Here is a 20,033-nt window from a genome sequence, read left to right as displayed (position 1 = left end):
GTAACTGATTTGTAATTAAGTCAGTGATTTTATCTTTTAAGTCATTCTTGAACATTTTTCTAATACTGGGGTCCAAATAATGCGTGCCAGGGCTAAAGTTAAAATTAGCTGCCTAATACGTACAAAATTTAATAACAAAATGGAAAAACACTGGCTGTTTGTACCAATTTAAGCGGGAAGATGCTTAAACGATAGCAGACAACGCACAAGTTGGAAATCGGAATGAAAATCTGGCAAAGGCAACCAGAACACCTTTCATCACACTTTTATATCGCTCTTTCCGACTTCCACAGGGCAAGAATTCTAGAATGTCACCGGACGAGAATAAATTTTTATGCGCGATTGATTCCATCCGGATTCCGCGTCTCTCGAAAATCTTTCTCTGTCTGTAAAGACGTTCACTTCGTACAAAAAAAACAACAACAACTGAAGGGTTTTTGTTAGTTTATTTATTTATTTATTTTTGTTGCCTATTTACTGAATAAAAATGAAACAGGAAAGTTTGATTAGAAACTGGTTCCCGTTCCTAATCGTTGAGTGTTTGGGATGAGGTTACTAACTCTGTGTTTGTTGATATCTTAGGAGATGTTATTTACCATTCTGTTCATTATTATCTATTCATGGCTGTGAAATATAGAATAAACTGTATTAGAATGAAAGATCTTGTGCAAATTAGCATAATGAAATGGAGTCATAGACGGGAATTGAGTAATGAAGTTAAGAATTACATACAACATCAAACTTCCTTCACATTTTGAACACCCCACCTCTCTCTCTCTCTCTCTCTCTCTCACACACACACACGCACACATACATACATAGTACACACCTCTAAAAAACATTTATTTTCAACAATAAACTCTTTCACTTTACAGGGGCCGGTTCCAGGAAAAATGCAACATAACTGTCACTTCCATATTCATATTTTGACTTTAAGCTGAACCATACACAAAACACGTACACACGCATACACACACACAAACACGTACACATACATACACACATATATATATATACATATTTATAATTATATATATATATATAAATATATATATATATATATATATATATATATATATATATATATATATATATATATATATATATATATATATATATATATATATATATATATATATATAAAGACCTTCGCTGCTGGACCCGCGCTTGAGTTCACCTGGTATGTTCAATCTCTGAACACAGGATATGACGCAATCCAAAGGGGCGTAAGGTAGGTGACTCAGCACCCCTTGCATGTGGGTTAGGGGTTTGGGTAAGGAAAGATGACCCATCACCCACGACGCATTCCACCAGCAGGACATGGGACACACCAGACGCCCTGCATATGTCCTGTTTCCTAGGGCGGTCGAATTCAGAAATATTCTTCCTTTTTGGGGTGAATGGAATTTATCGGTTAGTCCATCTCACACCCAATGTTGGCCTCTTCGAGCTCACTGTGACTCATTGCCGTTCACATTAGACTTCTGAGGTCTGTTGCAAGTTTCATTATCTAGTTTTGTTGTGATCCATCACCTCTCACATTAGGATCCTGCGGTCTGCTGCCAAATTTAGCGTTGCTTGTATTTTTTCACGGCAGGGGCGTTAATACCCAGTTCTGCTCTTACTGACATTACGCTTTGTTTTTTCTTAATTTTTCATTCTGTTATACAGTCCATACAGCTCGTTTTTCAGTGGCTATTTACCTGATCTTGATGGGAAATCTTAATGCAACTTTTGTGATCGAAAATAAATAATCCACTAGCGGCAACAGAAGTGGATTTAGAATAACCCGGCTACAGTTAAAATTTTTTTTTAGTTATTGTCAGTACAACTAAATTTGCATTCTAATCTTTCTCAGATGATAATAGAAAAAATAGTTAATATTAAGATGTGTCATTTAATGCAACTAGTTGAAAACTTTATGAGTCTGAGGAAACAAATATATGATAATAAGATGGGACTGTTCGTATATTTCTAGATTTACTGTTAGCTCATCAAGATGATAAAACCGATAACTTTGAAGAAGCATCAGATATGATTCATGGTTATTGAATTGTTTCTTGACTACCGACTAGAGAAGAAAAGACAAAAATTATTTGCAAAGATTGCAAGTATCCAATTTCACCACTGTTAACGCCACATGTCAAGATAATTTCCAGATTTAATTTGAATTAATCTGCATTTTTATATTCCTGTGTTTCACATTATAATGTTTTAATGCAAAGGCAAATGGTAAAGGCAACCCAGTCTATCCCTGGTCTGGATAAAACGAGAAAATGAGGGCTGAAAGTAAACAGAGTGGACTCTTGTGCCAGGGGAGGAAATACTCTTCTTTTCTGATATTTATTATTCTGGAGTTATTTCCTTTTTAATGCATACTGAGGAGGCTAGGATAACATAGTACATAAAGTTGGTATTTTCCTCTCAAGATCGATTCTAAGAAACCTGCAGTGAAGCTTAGGAGTGTGGTGCTCGCATGCTCAAAGGATGTTTCCAATCTCTTGGAATTTTCCTTTGTCTCTGCAGAAAGTATTTTTATCAAGATCACTAAACTAGAAGAGTTTATAATTCATTCATCCTTTTCGTAATGACTCAAATGTTTTGTCTTACTTTCGCTGATGGATTTTGGGCCTCATTGAAGCCCGTTACCACCCACAGCAGACAACTAAAGTTTGTTACTTGGTTTTTCAACAATGCAAGGGGGGTATCTGCTTATTCGGAAATAGGACCGAATTAGATTTCTTGTTGTTGACCAAATAATGTCTCAGTATAGAGGGGTATTCACAATTACAACTGTTACTACTGAAAATAATAACAATATTAACCATATGATTATAATACCAGCCAATCATGCTGTGAAAATAAATAAACCTTAGAGCAATCAAAGCGATTGTCACTTTACTTAACACAAATTACGTATTTGAAATAAAAAAAGAGGATGGCTGAGCGTAGGGTTAACAACTACCTTTTATGATACCATGCTTTAATGAAGCTTGCAACAAACCTTATCAGTCTGGAGCAGGCAACATTGGCCCGCAGTGAGGTAGGAAAGCCAACAAAGTAAGCAGGAATGACAAACAGTAAGAGATATCGAGAGAGGCTGAAAGTCACTTGTGATTGTAAGTCTTGAGATTTTAGATTGCTGCCCATATGTTGTTCCAGGCTCTTGATTCCAAATCTCACTGTTGATATATTGGGAAAGTTCAATGTGGCTTTAGGACTCGTCTCTAGTTTCTCTACAGAGCCCAAAATTTATTCTAAATCTACGCAACTAACTCTGTCAATACTACTTCTATTTATTTTCTTATTTCTGCTTTCCCTTTTTCCAAATACAAGTGTTAAATTTTCACCAAAGTTGCCTTGCAAGTCTATAACATTTCATGCTTGTTCTATTTCGGTATTTGTGTATTTTGAGTCCGTGTTCCCTAGTTTGGTGACTTAGATTTTTCATGACTTCTAAGCTCGTTTCATCCAACCTACCGTGAGTGATAACAGAGAAGCTGAGCATAAGGTCGTGTGAAGACACAAGCTTTATCAAAACTTACAACAAACCGCAGGGGCTTGCCGACAATTTACGTGATTTTGTAAAGCTATGGGTACTGCCACCAGAGTAAATTTTTCTACTATACCTTTTGCTAGGTTGCAAATAAGGGAAAGGATTTAGAGAAAAACATAAAAAGGATATCTTTTTTTTCGCTTATATTAAGAAATAGACAACATATACAACGTGCTGATGAACCAAGATAGTGCATCTTATACACCACAGATTCGATTAGTACCAAGCGAGTATCTTAATCGCGTTATCAACAATTCATTTACAATTCGTCGTCATCAGTTTGAGCACAGCAAAGTCTTGGGTTAGAATGGAGGAAAGGTCATCGTATTTCGGTCTGGGTGACTGGGTCATATGAAGTCTTAGAAGATGTCGTGGCAACAAGTCTGTTCTTTGACGTGTCTGGGAATGTTCCCCCGGAGAAAGTTCTGTCGATGTATGGACGTCATCTCCAGAGACGATGGAAAGACGACCTCCAGGAGAGGTTATACGCACTGGATGTTGGGGGCCACTTGATGACTGGACAGGTTGGAAATGAGACCAAAGTGCAAGAAAAAAAAAGAAAACAGTGACCATCAATGTTATGGTAGGGTATCAAACTGTTCCTTTCATGATACGAGTTGCTGTTGAGCTCTTCCACTTCTCCCAGGTGAGTTGAGATCTATCTTCATCTTTCCCCTCATTGAACCCACTGACTTACAGACTTCCGTCGTTCAATCTCTACTCTAAGAAGTTGACGTCTGTGCGCCCGAAGTACTCGTTAGACTTCCTGTACAGGGAGGACTCCGAGCAAGGGCGAGCCGTTTCGGGAAAGTCGCAGATGAGACGCTCCTGGTCGAAGACGGTGCCCTCACCGCAGACGTAGGAGAACATGCGGGTGACGAACACGTCGTTGTCGATGTAGGGCAAGCAGATGTGGAAGATGGCGCAGTTATTGGCTTCGTCGGCGTAGTATCCGTAGGGCAGGTCGCCGCAGTCGAAACCCGTCTGGATGTTGCCGACGATCAAGGAGGCGTTGGACGGAAGCTCGAAGTTGAACTGCGTCGAATCCCTGCGCTCTCTGGGTAGGGCGGCGGCAACGGCCAGAACAGACAGAACTGAAATTTAATGTATGTGAAATGAGAAAGAGATCATCATCATCGTCGGTATTATTGTTATCCAAAATGCGTTAAAGTTCTTGTAACGAAATCTAAACGATTATTAACTTGCAAGGCAAGCTTCCTCAAAGCAGAGTGACCCTATGAGGAAAGCAGCTACTAGAGGAAATTAGACAAATAATAAACAGAGACAAAACATGAAAAGGTTGAATTTCTAAAACCAGCCTGCACCACCGAAAATGAAAATAAAAATGAAAAGTGCAAAAGGAATCCATATGATAAAAACAAAGAAAAACAGACTGCCATTTCCAGGGTTAGTCATAAGGAAGGATGGGCAAAATGGACAACTTTAGGCTACAGAACCTACATAACTGAGAGAGTAGGATAAGGACTAAACTATGTACTGGGCATTCCTTGACACTTCCAGACAGAATACTTCATTACTCGCCGTAATGAGTTTCCGACATTATGACTCACGGCCTCTTGCATTAGGCCGATCAGGTTTGTTGCAAGTTTCAGTAACTTTTTGTTTTACTTTATACACAGACTACAGTCTTCTTATATACGGTTTTGGGCCTGGCGTGAGCGTATAAACGCTCCTTTCAAATAAAAAACATTTTAAAAAGAAAGTTTAACACTGATTAAGCCACCAAAAGACCAGCTCAAAAGAAGAGAGGATGAATATCCAGTTAACTCCCTTCCTATAAAATCAAACTACAATAGACCTTAGGTGTTTGATATTAGCAGCAATGCGTCACAATAAGGCCAGGGAAGACGAAAGGCTAAGAGAATTAGCTGAACATATTACATGAAAACAGCAACTGCCATTAATAGTTAAATAAGTTAATCCCAGATTTTTTTCTTCATTTGTATCTTGCTTCTATTCGTTCATTATAATCTTACATCTTTTTTCTTTTTTACCGAGACATGTCAGTTTAAAACACACACACATACGTGCAAGCACACAAGCAAAAATTTCTATTTTGCCTGGAAATCAAAGCCAACGAAATTCACTTCATGGCTGCAAAAGCTTTAGAATTTTGGAAAACAACAACGAAAATTCAACGGTAAATGCGGTCATTTTATTGTTGATGCTGTTACGATTAATTCCTTCAAGCTCTGCTATAAGTGCATTCCGCTGCTCCGGTGAGCAGTGGAATGCAATCATCTTTTAAGACAAAAGGCATGTATACATGCTGAAAAGGTAAATATCTGCGGAAGATAGAAATCAGAATGCAAAAGACAGGGTACGAAAGACTGAGGTCCATCTCTTATAAGGGAAACCGTAAGTGTTGAATGCTATTTGTAATAGTAATGGCGGCCTCAAGCCTGACTTTAAAAACGGGGATTTTTGGTAAGTTTAGTGACCTGGCAACAAAAGAAAATCAAAACTTTAGTTAAACCAAGTAACAACTAAACTAGCCTTTATACTTGTAAAAAGGCCTTGGCAGTCTGGTTCAAGTACCAACGGACCAAGGAGTAAGAACGAGCCAAATAACTAGCTAAAATTACTAGCTCTGTGGACGAGAAAACATGATTATATGATATTTTGGCCACTGATACAAGGCCATCAAAACATCAAGCTGTCAGGTATTTAATGCTATTGACGACAATACTATACGGTAAATATTATTTGACACAGCTGCTGGTGTACCAACATCTATTGGGGAAAGACGTTGTAAAGGCAAGATCATTTAGAATCAGTCAATAAATCAGTTGGTGAAAGATAAGTAAATAAATGAAAAACTATAATAATTTGAGATATAGAGAAAACAAGAGCATTTGGAGAAAAAAGATCACCACCAAAGCTGGGTAATCCACCCCCAAAAAGTCCCTTTCCTCCTCAAAATTACATCCCTGTCTCTTTCAAAATCTAATCACCCTTTCCCAGTCACTACGCCCATATTGGGTAAAAATATTTGTAAAAATTCCGGTATAAGCTTTAGCTAATCCTGCCAACGATCAGATAAACAGAAACAAACAGACTTATTAAGAAACAAACTGAACCAAAAAAAAAAATTAATAATATATAATAACCTCTTTGGCAGAGGTAAATATGAGTGAACAAATAGAGAGTATGATAATACAAACTATTACATGAATTCAAGAAATTGTATGCACGTCATAAAGATTCATTTCTTTCCTTTCTTCCTCTCTTTTTGTAGGAAGGATCATGGGCTACTAAGGACAATGCGCTGCCCCCTTGTGCAGACAAACATATAGAAATATAATTGAGGTTGAACAGGATTGGAGATCCTAAACCAGCAGAAAATGATTACAAAAAGAACCACGAAAAGGTCACCATAAGACATGAGAGATCGAAAGTAAATATAAAAGAAGAGTAAAAAAAATTTTGAGAGAGGGATCAGATTCATGAAATGCAACGAAAGTAAAAAAAAAAAAAAAAGTTAAATGAAAAATCAAGCCCAGCAAAGAAAAAAAATTGAGCGAAAATGACTGAGTCAAAACTTACCAACTGCAAGGACCTTCATAGCGTCGACGGAGCGGGAGGAACTTCCTGATGGGGAGGAGAGACTGAAAAGGACAAGAGGCGGCGATCTGTTGCAAGGATCGGTGAGGACTGTGCCGTCATGATCAGGGCACGATGGTTATATACCCAGGCAAACGATCCACTTCGCCGGTAGGCTATTACTGTGGCCGAAATGGAACCCTGGGGCGGGCAAAATGAGAAAAAAAAATCTGAGAAAAGAAGAAGAAGGAAATTGTGCATTCCTTCCCAAAGTGCTTTCCTAGCTAACGGTAAAAGGTCAGCTGAAGACAAAATTTCTTGCTATAGCTGAGTACAAAGTATGTTTGACAAGCACAAACATTCCCTACCTTCTGGTGGGGAAGTTTTGCATATATTCGCAAAGATTCTAACTATTTCTGACGATAAATACTTGATTTTTTCTAAAGAAGCATTCGAGACAACAGAAATAGACGGTGCGTTCTTTCCTCGCCTGAGGGGACACCGCCGCCATGTTGGAGTGAGCTACAGCCCAGACCTCTGTAATTACTGTCAAATAAAAATGAATGAGATAATCGCTTTCCCTGAATTTTACTTTCCTTTTTATAGGCTTTCCAGAAACGCGCAACGCTTTCAGTAACTATGCAGTAACTGGTTTAGTTATCTCCAGAGATATCTTCTTAGCAATATAAAAATATGCATATACATACGCACATACATACATACATACATAACCACACATATATATTTATACACACACATATATATATATATATATATATATATATATATGTGTGTATATATATATATATATATATATATATATATATATATATATATATATATATATAAATACAAATGTATGTATGTATGTGTGTGTATATTCCAGCATAACTGAAACACATTGAGCAATCTCAGTCAAACTTGGTATACAAATGACTTACTATCTGGAAAAGAATACTGGGCGGTTAAGACATCAACAGCACCAAAGAGCACCAAAGGGGGTGGGGTTGGGAAGGGCTTCCCTGGAACGGGGCTGCTTCTGGCGTAGACTTAGTAACTAATTAAACTTCACAGGCTTATCATATCTTATTTTGGTATACATATGACTTACTAAATGGAAGAGAACACTGTGGGGTAAGACATCACGGGCACCACAGGGGATGGGGGTGGGAAGGAGTGACATGTAAAAATAACCGAAAACGACAGATATTAGTGTCTAATCATAATTGTCGATGTCGCTGAGATGAATAGTGACCCTCAAGATGCTCTTTAAGTCCAAGTTCAGCCCCGATAGGAAGAAGGGGTGAAAATAAAATGTCAAAAATGACCGAAATTAGCGTCGAATCCATAGTTTCGAGGTCCCTGAGATGAATAGTGACATTCCCAATGCCAATGAAGTCCAAGTTTAGTCGAATATAACGAATAGAACTCTGAATAACCATTTGAAAATTTTTGGAAACGAATATAATTCGGTGTCAGTAGAGGCTTCTGGAAATTTGTAAAATAAAAAGAAGTCTGTATTTAAGGGAAGCTAACTCGGCAAGTCTTCCAGTTTATCATCTTTCAGTGAATGTGATAGTCATTTCGCTCTTTTAGATAATTGTATAAGTGTTTCTTAATTTATTTGATAATGATACTGTTCATTTTGGATTTAAGTTTATTAATCATATTTTTTTTTATTTCTGTGAAAAGTTTTATATTCCTCTCGCGTTCTTGATCACGATCAACAAGGCACAGGGACAATCTATTAATTATTGTGGAGTCGATTTGAGATCGCCATGTTTTCCCCACGGACAATCTTATGTTGCTTGCTCAATCGTGGGTTCACCCAAGAATCTATTCATTCTTGCTCCTGGTGATGAAACTAAAAATGTTGTTTACAATCAAGTTTTGTGTTAAAGTAATATTATAGTGACCTTGTGAAATATTATACTTTATAATTTATGTACTGTATTTATATTTTTGAAAGTCTATAAAAAAAATTCTTTAATGTTACACCATAGATAGGTTTGATTCCTTTCCTGTTTAATAGAGGGTTGGGATAAATAAATATCCGGGTGTGCTCTTACGTTTTGGTGTGTTCAGTGTTCTGGGTGTGTTCAAACGTTTTTGAGTTTTTAACGGCCAACGGTGGTACTTCAGCTAGTGTATATATATATATATATATATATATATATATATATATATATATATTTATAAATATTACTGCTGTTCGCCCTCGTAACATTTGATTGTAAATAATATCAGCCTGACCAAGACCGGGAAAAGCCATTGTCCGCATTAGGAGCGTCTTCAGTTCAAACTTTAACATCCGTTGGAGAAAGGAATAGGTAGCATTTAGGCATTTAACCCCATAGGAGAAATTTCCATATTCAACTTTAAAAATAGGTGGTCCTAAGGTCCTTTTTTCCTTTTTACCTGTCTCTCGTGGCGAATGTTTTAACAGAGCGAGACGCCTAAGGCATGACTGTAGGCCTGTTTTGACCCAGGCCGGTCAGGGAAAGAGAGAGACTGGAGCATTCGGAGAGACCACATGTCCGACGGGGCCTCTTCTCCCTTTCTTTGTCTATTATCCTATTAGTGAAGTGAAGAGCAATTGCGAAGAACCCCCCCCGGCGGTGTTGGTGCGCACAACGTTCGTCCTAAGGTAAAGTCGCTTTTTGTTCAAAACTTCGCCCATTCTTTTATCTTTTTCTGTATTTTGCATTTCTTTTGTTTTCCCCTTCATCCCCACTTACTGTATATGTGTTTACGAAGTCTAGATTAAGCCTCATTATTATATTGTTAGCTTCAACCCCGTTATTCCAGTAAAATACCTAGGATTTAGGTAAGCAAAATCAGGTTAAATCTCGATGCTTTGTATGCCTCGCGTCCGAATGTTTGGAAGAACTGTTGCGTTTAAAATCAAATTCATCTCAAATATTCTTGTTAAGGTTAATGGCTTCAAGTGGCAGGTTACGTGTAATCTTGGTTTGCAGGGCAGTAAAACTTACGTAAATTGAATAATACATGATCAATCAAGACCCTCACACGTAACAATATATATATATATATATATATATATATATATATATATATATATATATATATATATATATATATATATATATATATATATATATATATATATATATATATATATATATATATATATATATATATATATATATATATATATATATATATATATATATATATATATATTATATATATATATATTATATATATATATATATATATATATATATATATATATATATATATATATATATATATATATTATTATACTGTTACATGGGTCATTTGGCAGATGAGTTTCACTATTAATTACCGTGACTGATATAGCCTTGTTTTACCTAAGACCCAAGTAATCCCATCAATTGAGGCTAAAAGTTACCCAAAAGACAGATAATTAACTTAATTAGATTCGACCGCCAGTTGAAACTAGGTTACTGAATATTTGATTTATTCTGAAACAAATGAATTAAATAAACCACACTGATCAACCATCTAAGTAAGAAATTCTATGCGAGCCGATAACAGTTCCAGCTTCGTGCCCCTTCGGACACAATATTTCGGTGCATCTTAAATCGAGAATATTATGTTAACACCATGGAGGATACTTTATGCAATCTCACTAGGCAACACTAATTGTACTTCACATAATCGACTTCATAAATGGGATATGGTTTCACTAGGATTCTTTATAGTCAGTGACTGATAAGAGAGAAACTTGAAACAGAAAATTAAGTTATAGATCTAAAGGGAGAATGGCAAGTAATTGTCATCTTCAGACTTACCTTATAGTAGACCACTGATGCTCACTTGCATCTGACGCCTGGGATCTGTTGAATCGATCCTCGTCAGTTCGGTTCCACTAGAGTTAGAAAGGCAAAGGAAGATGGGAGCGAGAGCGATACCACTTGTACTCTCACTGCTCGTGACCGCTGGACTGCTGACCTGGGATCGAATGCGTGGGTCGTTGCTTGTAAACAACTCCCCCCCTTTGTAGTGGGCGGGTAGCCTGACAGATAATAAAACTCGCCAGTACAAAGTTTTTAGCAAAAAGGGAGCTTAAGGGATACCCTAACTAAAGGTGGCCCTAGTGAAACCTTCCCCTTGGGATAGGTCCCTAAACTAAACTTATAATCTTCTGAAGCCGGTTGGTGGTTTTGGGACACACAACTATCTCTCGGTTTTCCTCCCGCACTGTTGTACACAGAGAAAGCTTTTTGGTGCTTCCCTTTCTTTGTTTTTTTTCTCTTTTTGGTTATATTTTACTAGATCAAAGCAGAGAGTTCAACAGTATATACTATTTGTAATAATATATATTTATATATATATATAGTTATGTATTATATATATGCTGTATATATGTGTGTGTGTGTATATATATATATATATATATATATATATATATATATATATATATATATATATATATATATATATATATATATATATTGTTCCATGTGGCCTTGGCTGATGAGTTAATTAATTAATGTAATTTATGTAGCCCCGCTTTGCCAATAACACACGTAACCTGTCAATTAAAGCTAAAGACAGACAATTACTTAACTGAATTAGGGCGCCAGCTGGGAAACTACGTATGGGATAATGGATTACTCTGTAACAATGGATTGCATCAAACCCCTTTACTTCCCACTTAGTCCCAACAAAGAAAGAATGTGCAGTCATAGTGAGGAAACTGCATGAACTTTCGCCAACGGCGGACACCATCAATTTTTCCTGCTCCCGTAAGAAAATATAACGCAACAGATGTCTGTACTAGTAGATATCATCGCAGTTTTAGTAATAGGAAGGCTATTTCTCTTCCAAACAATGGGATTGCGACACAAGGCTGCCTGAAATTTACTTACACTTAACTTTCCCTAATTCCTACTTATGCAATTTCACTAGGCAATATTAACTATTTATACATTAGGCTTCATAAAAGAAATATGGTTATACCAGGTTCTCGTAGATGGTGGCGAAGTGGTAAAGCAATGGGAAAAGATGAAATACAGAGGAAGAATACTAGCAGACAGCAGATACTCGTCAATTTTCAGACCTAACGTTTACGTGGTTTGCTTGCACACTGCAACTGTCGATACAGCTTCTTGAAAAACACACAAGTATTGTCAGGTCACTAGTAAACAAGACTGGAAGGAACAAAGGACAAAGTTTTGCTTAAGCACGACGTGTGCTCTTCGTCTGAAGGTTAGCTTCTCTCCACTGACTTTCGTGGGTCAGGTCAGGGCAAAAGCTGTTTGTCCATACGTGCGTAGGTAGCCCCAGGCATTCTGAAAAATTGACAGAGACATCGCCGAATGCATAGGACAGAGCAAAAGAGCTTAAGACCACCTTCACTAGAGGCAACTTGGTAAAACCCTCCCTGTGGGTTAGGGCCCCTGATGCTAACTCTTCCCTGCTAAAGACATTATTTTTTTGAAAAACACAGTCTACCGCATTCCCTCAGCATCGACAGAAACGACTTTCTGTTTTATAAAAGCTCCCCACCTTAAGAAGGCCTTCACTCCCTTTCGGGGGTGAAGGTCTGTACTAAACAAGCTGCTCGCCTCTATTACGTTACTCTTCTCCCCTGAGCAGATTTATCACGTGCAGTCTAACTAGCTACGGATCTAACTAACTCTAGCTAGGATATGAGCTTTGATCACTTACTTACAGAATCCTAACTGTACTTAAAGGTGCTTACGGTTATTACGTGCTACCTCCTATAATCATGATGTTTTAGACCTAGCCAAATGGTACATTCTATGGTATCTCCGATCCTAACCTATCCTAACACATAAGGGACAATGCACTAGCTAAATTACAAGGTTTTCTGTACTACAATTGGTAATTACTGGTTGGTACATGAGGTTTGCCTCATATGATAAATGTCTGCCTCAATGAGGTCTTCGGCCATGCGTGTCATGAGCGTAGTGGCTCTTTTCACCAGGGGCGGCTCATCAATAGGGACTGTGAGACTGCAGCCCCCCCGGTGGATTTCTAGGATTCACGAAAATAAAGTTAATTTATTGATGTTTGACTATCATTAACATGAAAACACCTATTCTCACATATTTATATGAAAAAAATTACTGCAAAACAATGAGGAAGTACGTAAATTATTTACTATTTAATGATACGAAAGCGAGGGAGAAAGGGGAAGCTTCCTGGGCAGTATGGAGAGTGGACTGCCTCCCATGCAGTCTTGTCTCAGACGTGACGGTTATTTGTGAATGGGTGCGGAGAGCGGGGAGAAGGGGAGGCTTCCCGGTGGTGTGCAGAGTGTGGACAGCCTCCCACGCAGTCTTGTCTCAGACGTTGGTGTGACGGTATGTATGTTTTTGCGTCGCTCTTATTTTTGATACTGTTTAGCAATTTACCAGGGATGATTTTAAAATATTATTAATCAGTGATGGCTTGTGCTCATTTTTAATTATCATAGATGTTGTAAGATCACAGAAACATCGTATAAAAATAGTATTTATTCTTCTTTTCACAGGTAGGCCTAGCATTATTTTGCAAAATGGCACAAGAAGCAAAGATTTGTTTCTTCATTGAAAGAACTCAATTTTTCACAATTAACACTTCAAGAGAAGGTAGCAATTAAACAAGCAGGTCGCCCATTACCAGACATTAAATTGTACAAGAAGGAGTAAGCCACAACAAGAAGTATATTCGCAGTTTTAATTGTGATTGGTATCAAAGGAAAACATGGCTCTGTGGATCATGGGAAGTTAAGAATGCACTATTTGCTTTTCATGTCTGTTGTTTGGAGTAACGATTCAGTATGGTCCAAAGATGGCTTTCTATGCATAAAGAACTTGAAAGAAAAAACAGAGAAACACGAGAATTCCAGGAAGCATATTGATAATGTCATTTCTCTATCTGTTCTTGGAGTGTAAATATTAAGAAAAGACTTAGTGAGGGGGATACAGACGTTCAGTGAATGCACATAATAAGAAGGTTACCAGAATCGTGAAATTTTGTCCAAGATTATAGACTGCATAAGATTTTGTGGACATTTTGAGCTACCTTTGTGTGGACATGATGAAACTGATGACTCTGCTAATCCAGGTGTATTTAGAGGACTGATAAATCATGCATCACAATTAGATCCAGACTTGCTTGGGCCCATTTAGAAAGTAATGCAGTCTTCAAAGGTGTCTCCAAGACTATTCAGAATGAAATTCTCGATTGTCTGCTGCAAATCTATCGTGATCAGATCAGAAAAGAAATTAAAGCTCCTTTTGTTGCTGTTATGGCAGACGACACTACAGATGTTTTCAGAACAAACTCAAATGGTTATTGTTCTAAGATACTTGCTCAGTGAAGAGGTTGTTGAGAGATTTTTGGGGATTTTTACTCCAGAAAATCAAACCGGCGGATGGGCTATCGAAATGCATCCTTCATCAGTTAAGCACAGTCCTTTGAAGGGAATGCAGAGAAACTGATTGCTCAAACATTTGATGGTGCAAGTGTTATGAAAGGTAAGAAGGGGGTGTTCAGGCTAAAATCAAATCAGTGTACAACAAACGCCCACTTCATTCACTGTTATGCCCACCAACTTAATCTTATTATGCAAAATGCTGCCAGTGTTACACGGGGTTCACGAATATTTTTTCTCTAACCTTCCGGCATAGCAGCATTTTTTCAAGGTCACCTCTACGTTTTAAATGTTAACACAAAGCACATGACTAGGCATTCCCGCCCATCTTCTACAAGGTGGAACTTTCATAGTCGCACCGTCAACAAGGTTTATGAACATTTTGAACCCTTAAAAAAATGCATGGAGGAAATACAGAGTACATCAAATGCTACTATAACCATACGAGAAGCAACAGGTATTTTTGAACACCCTGAATGATGAAAGTTTTAAGTTTTGGTTGGAGCTTTTCCACCAGCTAATGCCTCATGTAGAAGTGATTTTCACCAAATGCAGTGTAGAGACATTGATGTGACTAAAGCTAAGACGAGTTTATTACAAACTTCAAAAGGGCCATTTCTAAAATAAGAAATTCTAAATACTGTGAAAATTCCACAAAACACAAATGGCTGAAGCAAAGAAGTGTGTGACAGTGTGTGAGCTGACATAGCTGAGAGATTTTCTTTTTCACTAAACAATTAGTAGCTGCTAAATTGTTCAACAAAGACTGTTTCACTAATTTCAAGCAAAAAGTTACTTTAGAAGAAGTTGAAGTAGCCACTGAAGCTTACCCCATGATTGCCAAAGAAAGACTTTTGACTGAACTTAGAGCATTCTATGACAGAAGTGATTTGCATGAGTTTTCCAAATTGAGTGAACTATTAAAGATTGTGAATGAAAATAATTTAGGTGATGTACTCTGTGAATTGACAAAACTTGTAAAAATTCTTTTGACAATTCCAATGACTACAGCAGAGCCGAGCGTTGTTTTCAACACTGAAGAGGGTCAAAACTTTCTTAAGGAGCACTATGAAGCAGGAGAGGCTAAATGCACTTGCCATTATTTCAATAGAGAAGGTTTCAATCAATAATATGCCAGGACTAAATGAAAAGTTATTGATCTGTTTGCACAAAACAGGAACAGGAGAATGGACTTCCTTTTCAAATAGCCTAAGCCTGCACTGAGGAAGTCAAGAATTTACTGGTAAGATAAGACCTAAATAATTAAATGATTATCTATCTATCTATGTAATCTATCTATCAATGGTATGTTAAACAATAACAATAAAAGCATTTAAGATTTTATTTATGTCTGAATGTGAGACAGCCCCCATAGGTGAAGTCGGGTGTGCAAACAGAGATCCCATTGTCACCCTCCATTGAAATCGGAGATTGGGTCTAAACGCTTGTCACAAAATGGATCTATTTATGAACTGCCAACCTTCGCCGACAATGGGTTAATTCTTCTAAAAATCTCCCAGTGTCGCTGTCATCCTCTAAGCAGCTATAACAACTATCACTATAATCATCTGACAGATCTGTGAATATCCTGCAGAATCTGAAATACTATCATCCGACATCATGATACTGAAAAATAAAAAAAACCTGTAAAATAACTGCAATCAAAAGGAGAAAAAGTTTAGCCTTCGAATCCAAATGGTTTACTCACAAGATCGTGACAATGTTTCATACATAACAGCTTGAGGCGCACTGGCATGTGCTGCTGGACGATACCCCTTATAATATCCCATATGAATATGACGTCGACCATCGGACACTCATTGGCTAGAATAGATAGTGGGTGGAGCTTCTGCACCTCTCGTACACAATACTACGCACAAACCCATCCAGAAGCTGAAGAAAGAAACGAAGCTCACCAGCACTTCCGAGGGGAGGGATAGAAAGACGTATAGGCGTGCGTCGCGGTCTTTATTACTGTACCGTAAAGGCGTATGTGTCGTCCGGTGGCGAAGGGTTAACAAGCCCTCCAGAACTGCTGTCTCCATTTCTCAGGAGTTATTTGTAGGCTTTTGTGATGACTCTCACGCGCTAACCATGTTGCCCTCTCTGACTCTTCTCCAGTGAGCGAAGTGCTGTAGCTTTTCCCTCCATGTACTTGGCTGGCACTGGGCCCTCTGTCCCGGTGGTGCTGTAGTTATCGAAATTGCCTCTGTGCCTCCAACCATGCTTCGGCTCATCCTCAGTCCACTTGGGGACGAGGGAATTAATGCTCGAGATTGGAACATTTGGTGCAGCAGGTGTGGGGTTGGAGGCTTGGTGTATAGCCATAGCTTCAGCATTTTCCTTCCTAGCTTTTTCCAGCTCGAGCTCCTTTTCCTTGAAGGCTAACTCATGCTGTCTTCTCCTTTCTTCTCTTTTGTCTTCCAGCTGCCTTTGTTCTGCTTCATAAGCCCTCTGTTCAGCTTCATAATTCTGCCGTTACAGTCTTTCTTCCTTCTCTTGCTTGGCCAAGTCATCCAGCTGCTCCTTCACCCACCTGGTGAGGTCCAATTCCATGAGACCAGCTGCCGTCCCCAGCTCTGTGAAGGCTCTATGATTCTCTGTTGCCATGGTTCTGGTGGGTAAGGGCATCTATCCAGGTCGACTGGACATACTTGGGCAGCAAGGAAGTGTCCCTCAGATTTAGAGTGACTCTTCATTGATGTGGCACCTTTTCAGTAAGGTGGCACTGTAATGGTTGGTCTGCCATGTAAGGTCACACTGGTGGCCTCAGCATCTTAATATACTGGTGGAACTTGGGCAAGGACTTTTCTTCTGTGTTCACTTTTTCTGGTTTTCTTCTTTTCACAGGTAGCACTATAGTGCCAGTTTGATCCTAGGAACCCTTTATTTGAGTCCACCTAGTGTATATTTAAGGAAATGCACTCTACCCAACCCAGAGTGTGCCAAATCACTAGGAGAAAGGGGAGGTAAAGAGAGAGGGATGGTATTCAGTTGAACAGTGCCTCCTTATTAAGTGGCACTGTGGCAAGAAAAGTAAATGATGGTTGCTTTTGAGGCCCTCATAAGTGACTGGTTCCAGTACGTGCTGTGCTACTCCCTTTTCATGCAGAGGGAGAAGGCTACTTTCTGCTTAGGTCTGGATAAAAGACCTCACTTGTGACCAACAGTTTCTAACTGTAATTAATCTTAACTTGTCCTCATCTTGTTGTGGGACAAAGGTGTTTCTAGTTATTTGGGTTAAGTTCAATTAATTATCGCGGTGTTAGCCTGTTCTTTCTATGAATTCAACACCATTACACTCGGAGAGTTAGTTGAATGCTTACTTGAATATATGAGAGAGAGAGAGAGAGAGAGAGAGAGAGAGAGAGAGAGAGAGAGAGAGAGAAAATAAGAAAAATTTTATTACTGTCCACTGGCAGGTGTCTTATTTGAAGATATGTCTTCTTGGGCTATTTTAGGGGATTGTCTTGTAATCCTGCTTTCCCTGAGGCAGTCGTACGTCTTACTCTGAGAAGTTATGATTAAAAATTATAAGTTTCTTTTCCTTCCTTATAATTTCTTATGCCTGGGTATTTGTATAGACTTTTTTTCTTTCTTTTGTTATATATCTCCTAAATAAATCCTATCATTCCCTGACTAAATTATGTCTTTTATCTATTGTACAGAATCCTAACTTAATTCCTATCTCTTAGAAGTCATGTTCTGTCGAAGATTTTTGCAGTAGGATTACTACGCAAACAAAGTAATTCCTGAAGTGGCAATTGAGGCAGAGGCTAAGGTGACTGTGGCGCCCCCACAAACCAGTAATAACAACAAAGGATTTAAGATGGCGGACATGGGGAGCAGTCAACAAGAGTTCCAAAATGTCGGACAAATCCCGCTATAATGCAGCAAAATTCAAAACAAAATGCGGCTAGGAGCAGTCTCTGCTGATGAATACACGACATCTCGAGCGCAGCATTTGTTAACACTGGAATCATACAAAGCACTCGAATTCCTCTCACAAAACGAATGAAGCAAAGTAGGAATACAAATTTTAACTAAATACATCAATGCAAAGATTTTCATGTTATGGAGATGAAAGGCAAATTACTGAGCTACACTTTTTCCTCTTTTTTTTTTTTCTCGCGCGCGATTAATTTCCATTGCTTCCTCCACTCTTTACAGGTTCGAGGACACAAAAGGAATGGATCTGTGCCATCCTGATGGCGGAATTTATGTTACTTAAATATGCAAATTATGAAATTAACTGTTGCCCGTTTGCTTTATAATGACACGGAATTTTAGTGTCTTTCCCGTAATATGAAAACTCAATACTCTATTACACTCCTTTCGAGGCCCCTCATGGATGACAAACTGCTTTTGAAATTCAACGGACTTCTCAAATTTGTCCTCCCTACCTGAAAGAAGCGTTAGGCACCTTTCTCTGTTCTTTAATGTGCAATAGATTAACTAGTTTCAAAAATCAATATCATGCATTAATACTTGGCCGAGGAAAATAGCAAATATTAAATATGACTCAATAACTCGTCCAACAACCTTGGGAAATATGTGAATTGGCAGCTTGTCTGAACTGTATTATTTCTTGTAAGTTTGTAAATTATAAATTATATATTAGCTGCTCTCAATGCATTTTCCCTACCTCGCTAATTTTACTTAATTATAAAATGAGTATTCTTATTGCCTTATACCTTGTCCTGTCTCCTCGTTTTGAAAGAGTTAGCTAGAAATTAAATATAATATGACTTTTCTCTGAAAGTGATGTGTAATGAATTAATTTGATTCCCGATTCTTTTCTCTCTAAATTATTTAGAATCCTAGCAAGATCGCCAGCGTTACGTGTGGGATTTGGCTGATGAGTTTCTTAATTAATTAATGTAAGTTACGTAGCTATGCGCCAGGACACCGCATGACTGTCAATTGAAGCTGAAGTTACCCTCAACAGACAGACAATTACTTAATTGGATTAGGTCACCAGTCAGAACTATGTATGGAATAATGGATTACTTCTGTAACAAATAGATTACATCAAACCCTCTTTCATTACCCACCTAGTCTCAACAAAGAAAAAATTTGCTGTGATAGCGAAAATCACACCAAACCATTGATCAGCTTCTGACACGGTGAATTTCCTGCTTCCGCCAAAAAGATATAATGTAACAAATGTTTTGTACCTCTAGCGAACCGTATGCAGGTTTAGTATTGTAAAGGATATTTTCTTCCAAATAGGGATCGGGATCACGGCTTGCCTGAAATTTACTTACACTTGACTTTCCTAATTCCTACTTGCAGAGGATGGCTTATGCAATTTGCTAGGCAATGATCATAATTTATATACTAGACTTCATAAAGTAATATGATTATACCAGGTTCTCTCTCATAAATGGTGGCTGAAGGGGAAACACTGGAAAAATTTAAGTACAGTGAAGAGATACGCCGTCGGCAAGAACCTTGTCAGTTCCAAACTGCCATTCACGTAGGTTGCTTGCACAATTCAACTGCCGATTGGAGTTC

At 38.1% G+C, this 20,033-nt stretch overlaps 2 protein-coding genes across 2 annotated transcripts in view; both read right to left on the bottom strand.

Moving 5' to 3' along the window:
• The window catches only part of LOC136828434 (uncharacterized), a 284,088-nt gene that overhangs the window by 95,880 nt on the left and 168,175 nt on the right, over positions 1–20,033 (bottom strand). The gene's annotated exons all lie outside the window — the stretch shown is intronic.
• Positions 3,708–7,282, bottom strand: LOC136827712 (uncharacterized). The gene is made up of 2 exons (XM_067085175.1): positions 7,124–7,282; positions 3,708–4,650 (listed from the first exon to the last, which is right to left on the bottom strand). Exons 1-2 carry the CDS (start codon positions 7,140–7,142, stop codon positions 4,274–4,276), a joined length of 396 nt encoding a protein of 131 aa, XP_066941276.1. The 5' UTR covers positions 7,143–7,282; the 3' UTR covers positions 3,708–4,273.

Source organism: Macrobrachium rosenbergii, chromosome 42 (genome assembly GCF_040412425.1).
Source record: "Macrobrachium rosenbergii isolate ZJJX-2024 chromosome 42, ASM4041242v1, whole genome shotgun sequence".
Classification (NCBI taxonomy): domain Eukaryota; kingdom Metazoa; phylum Arthropoda; class Malacostraca; order Decapoda; family Palaemonidae; genus Macrobrachium; species Macrobrachium rosenbergii.
This window is presented reverse-complemented; position numbering and strand designations above follow the sequence as displayed.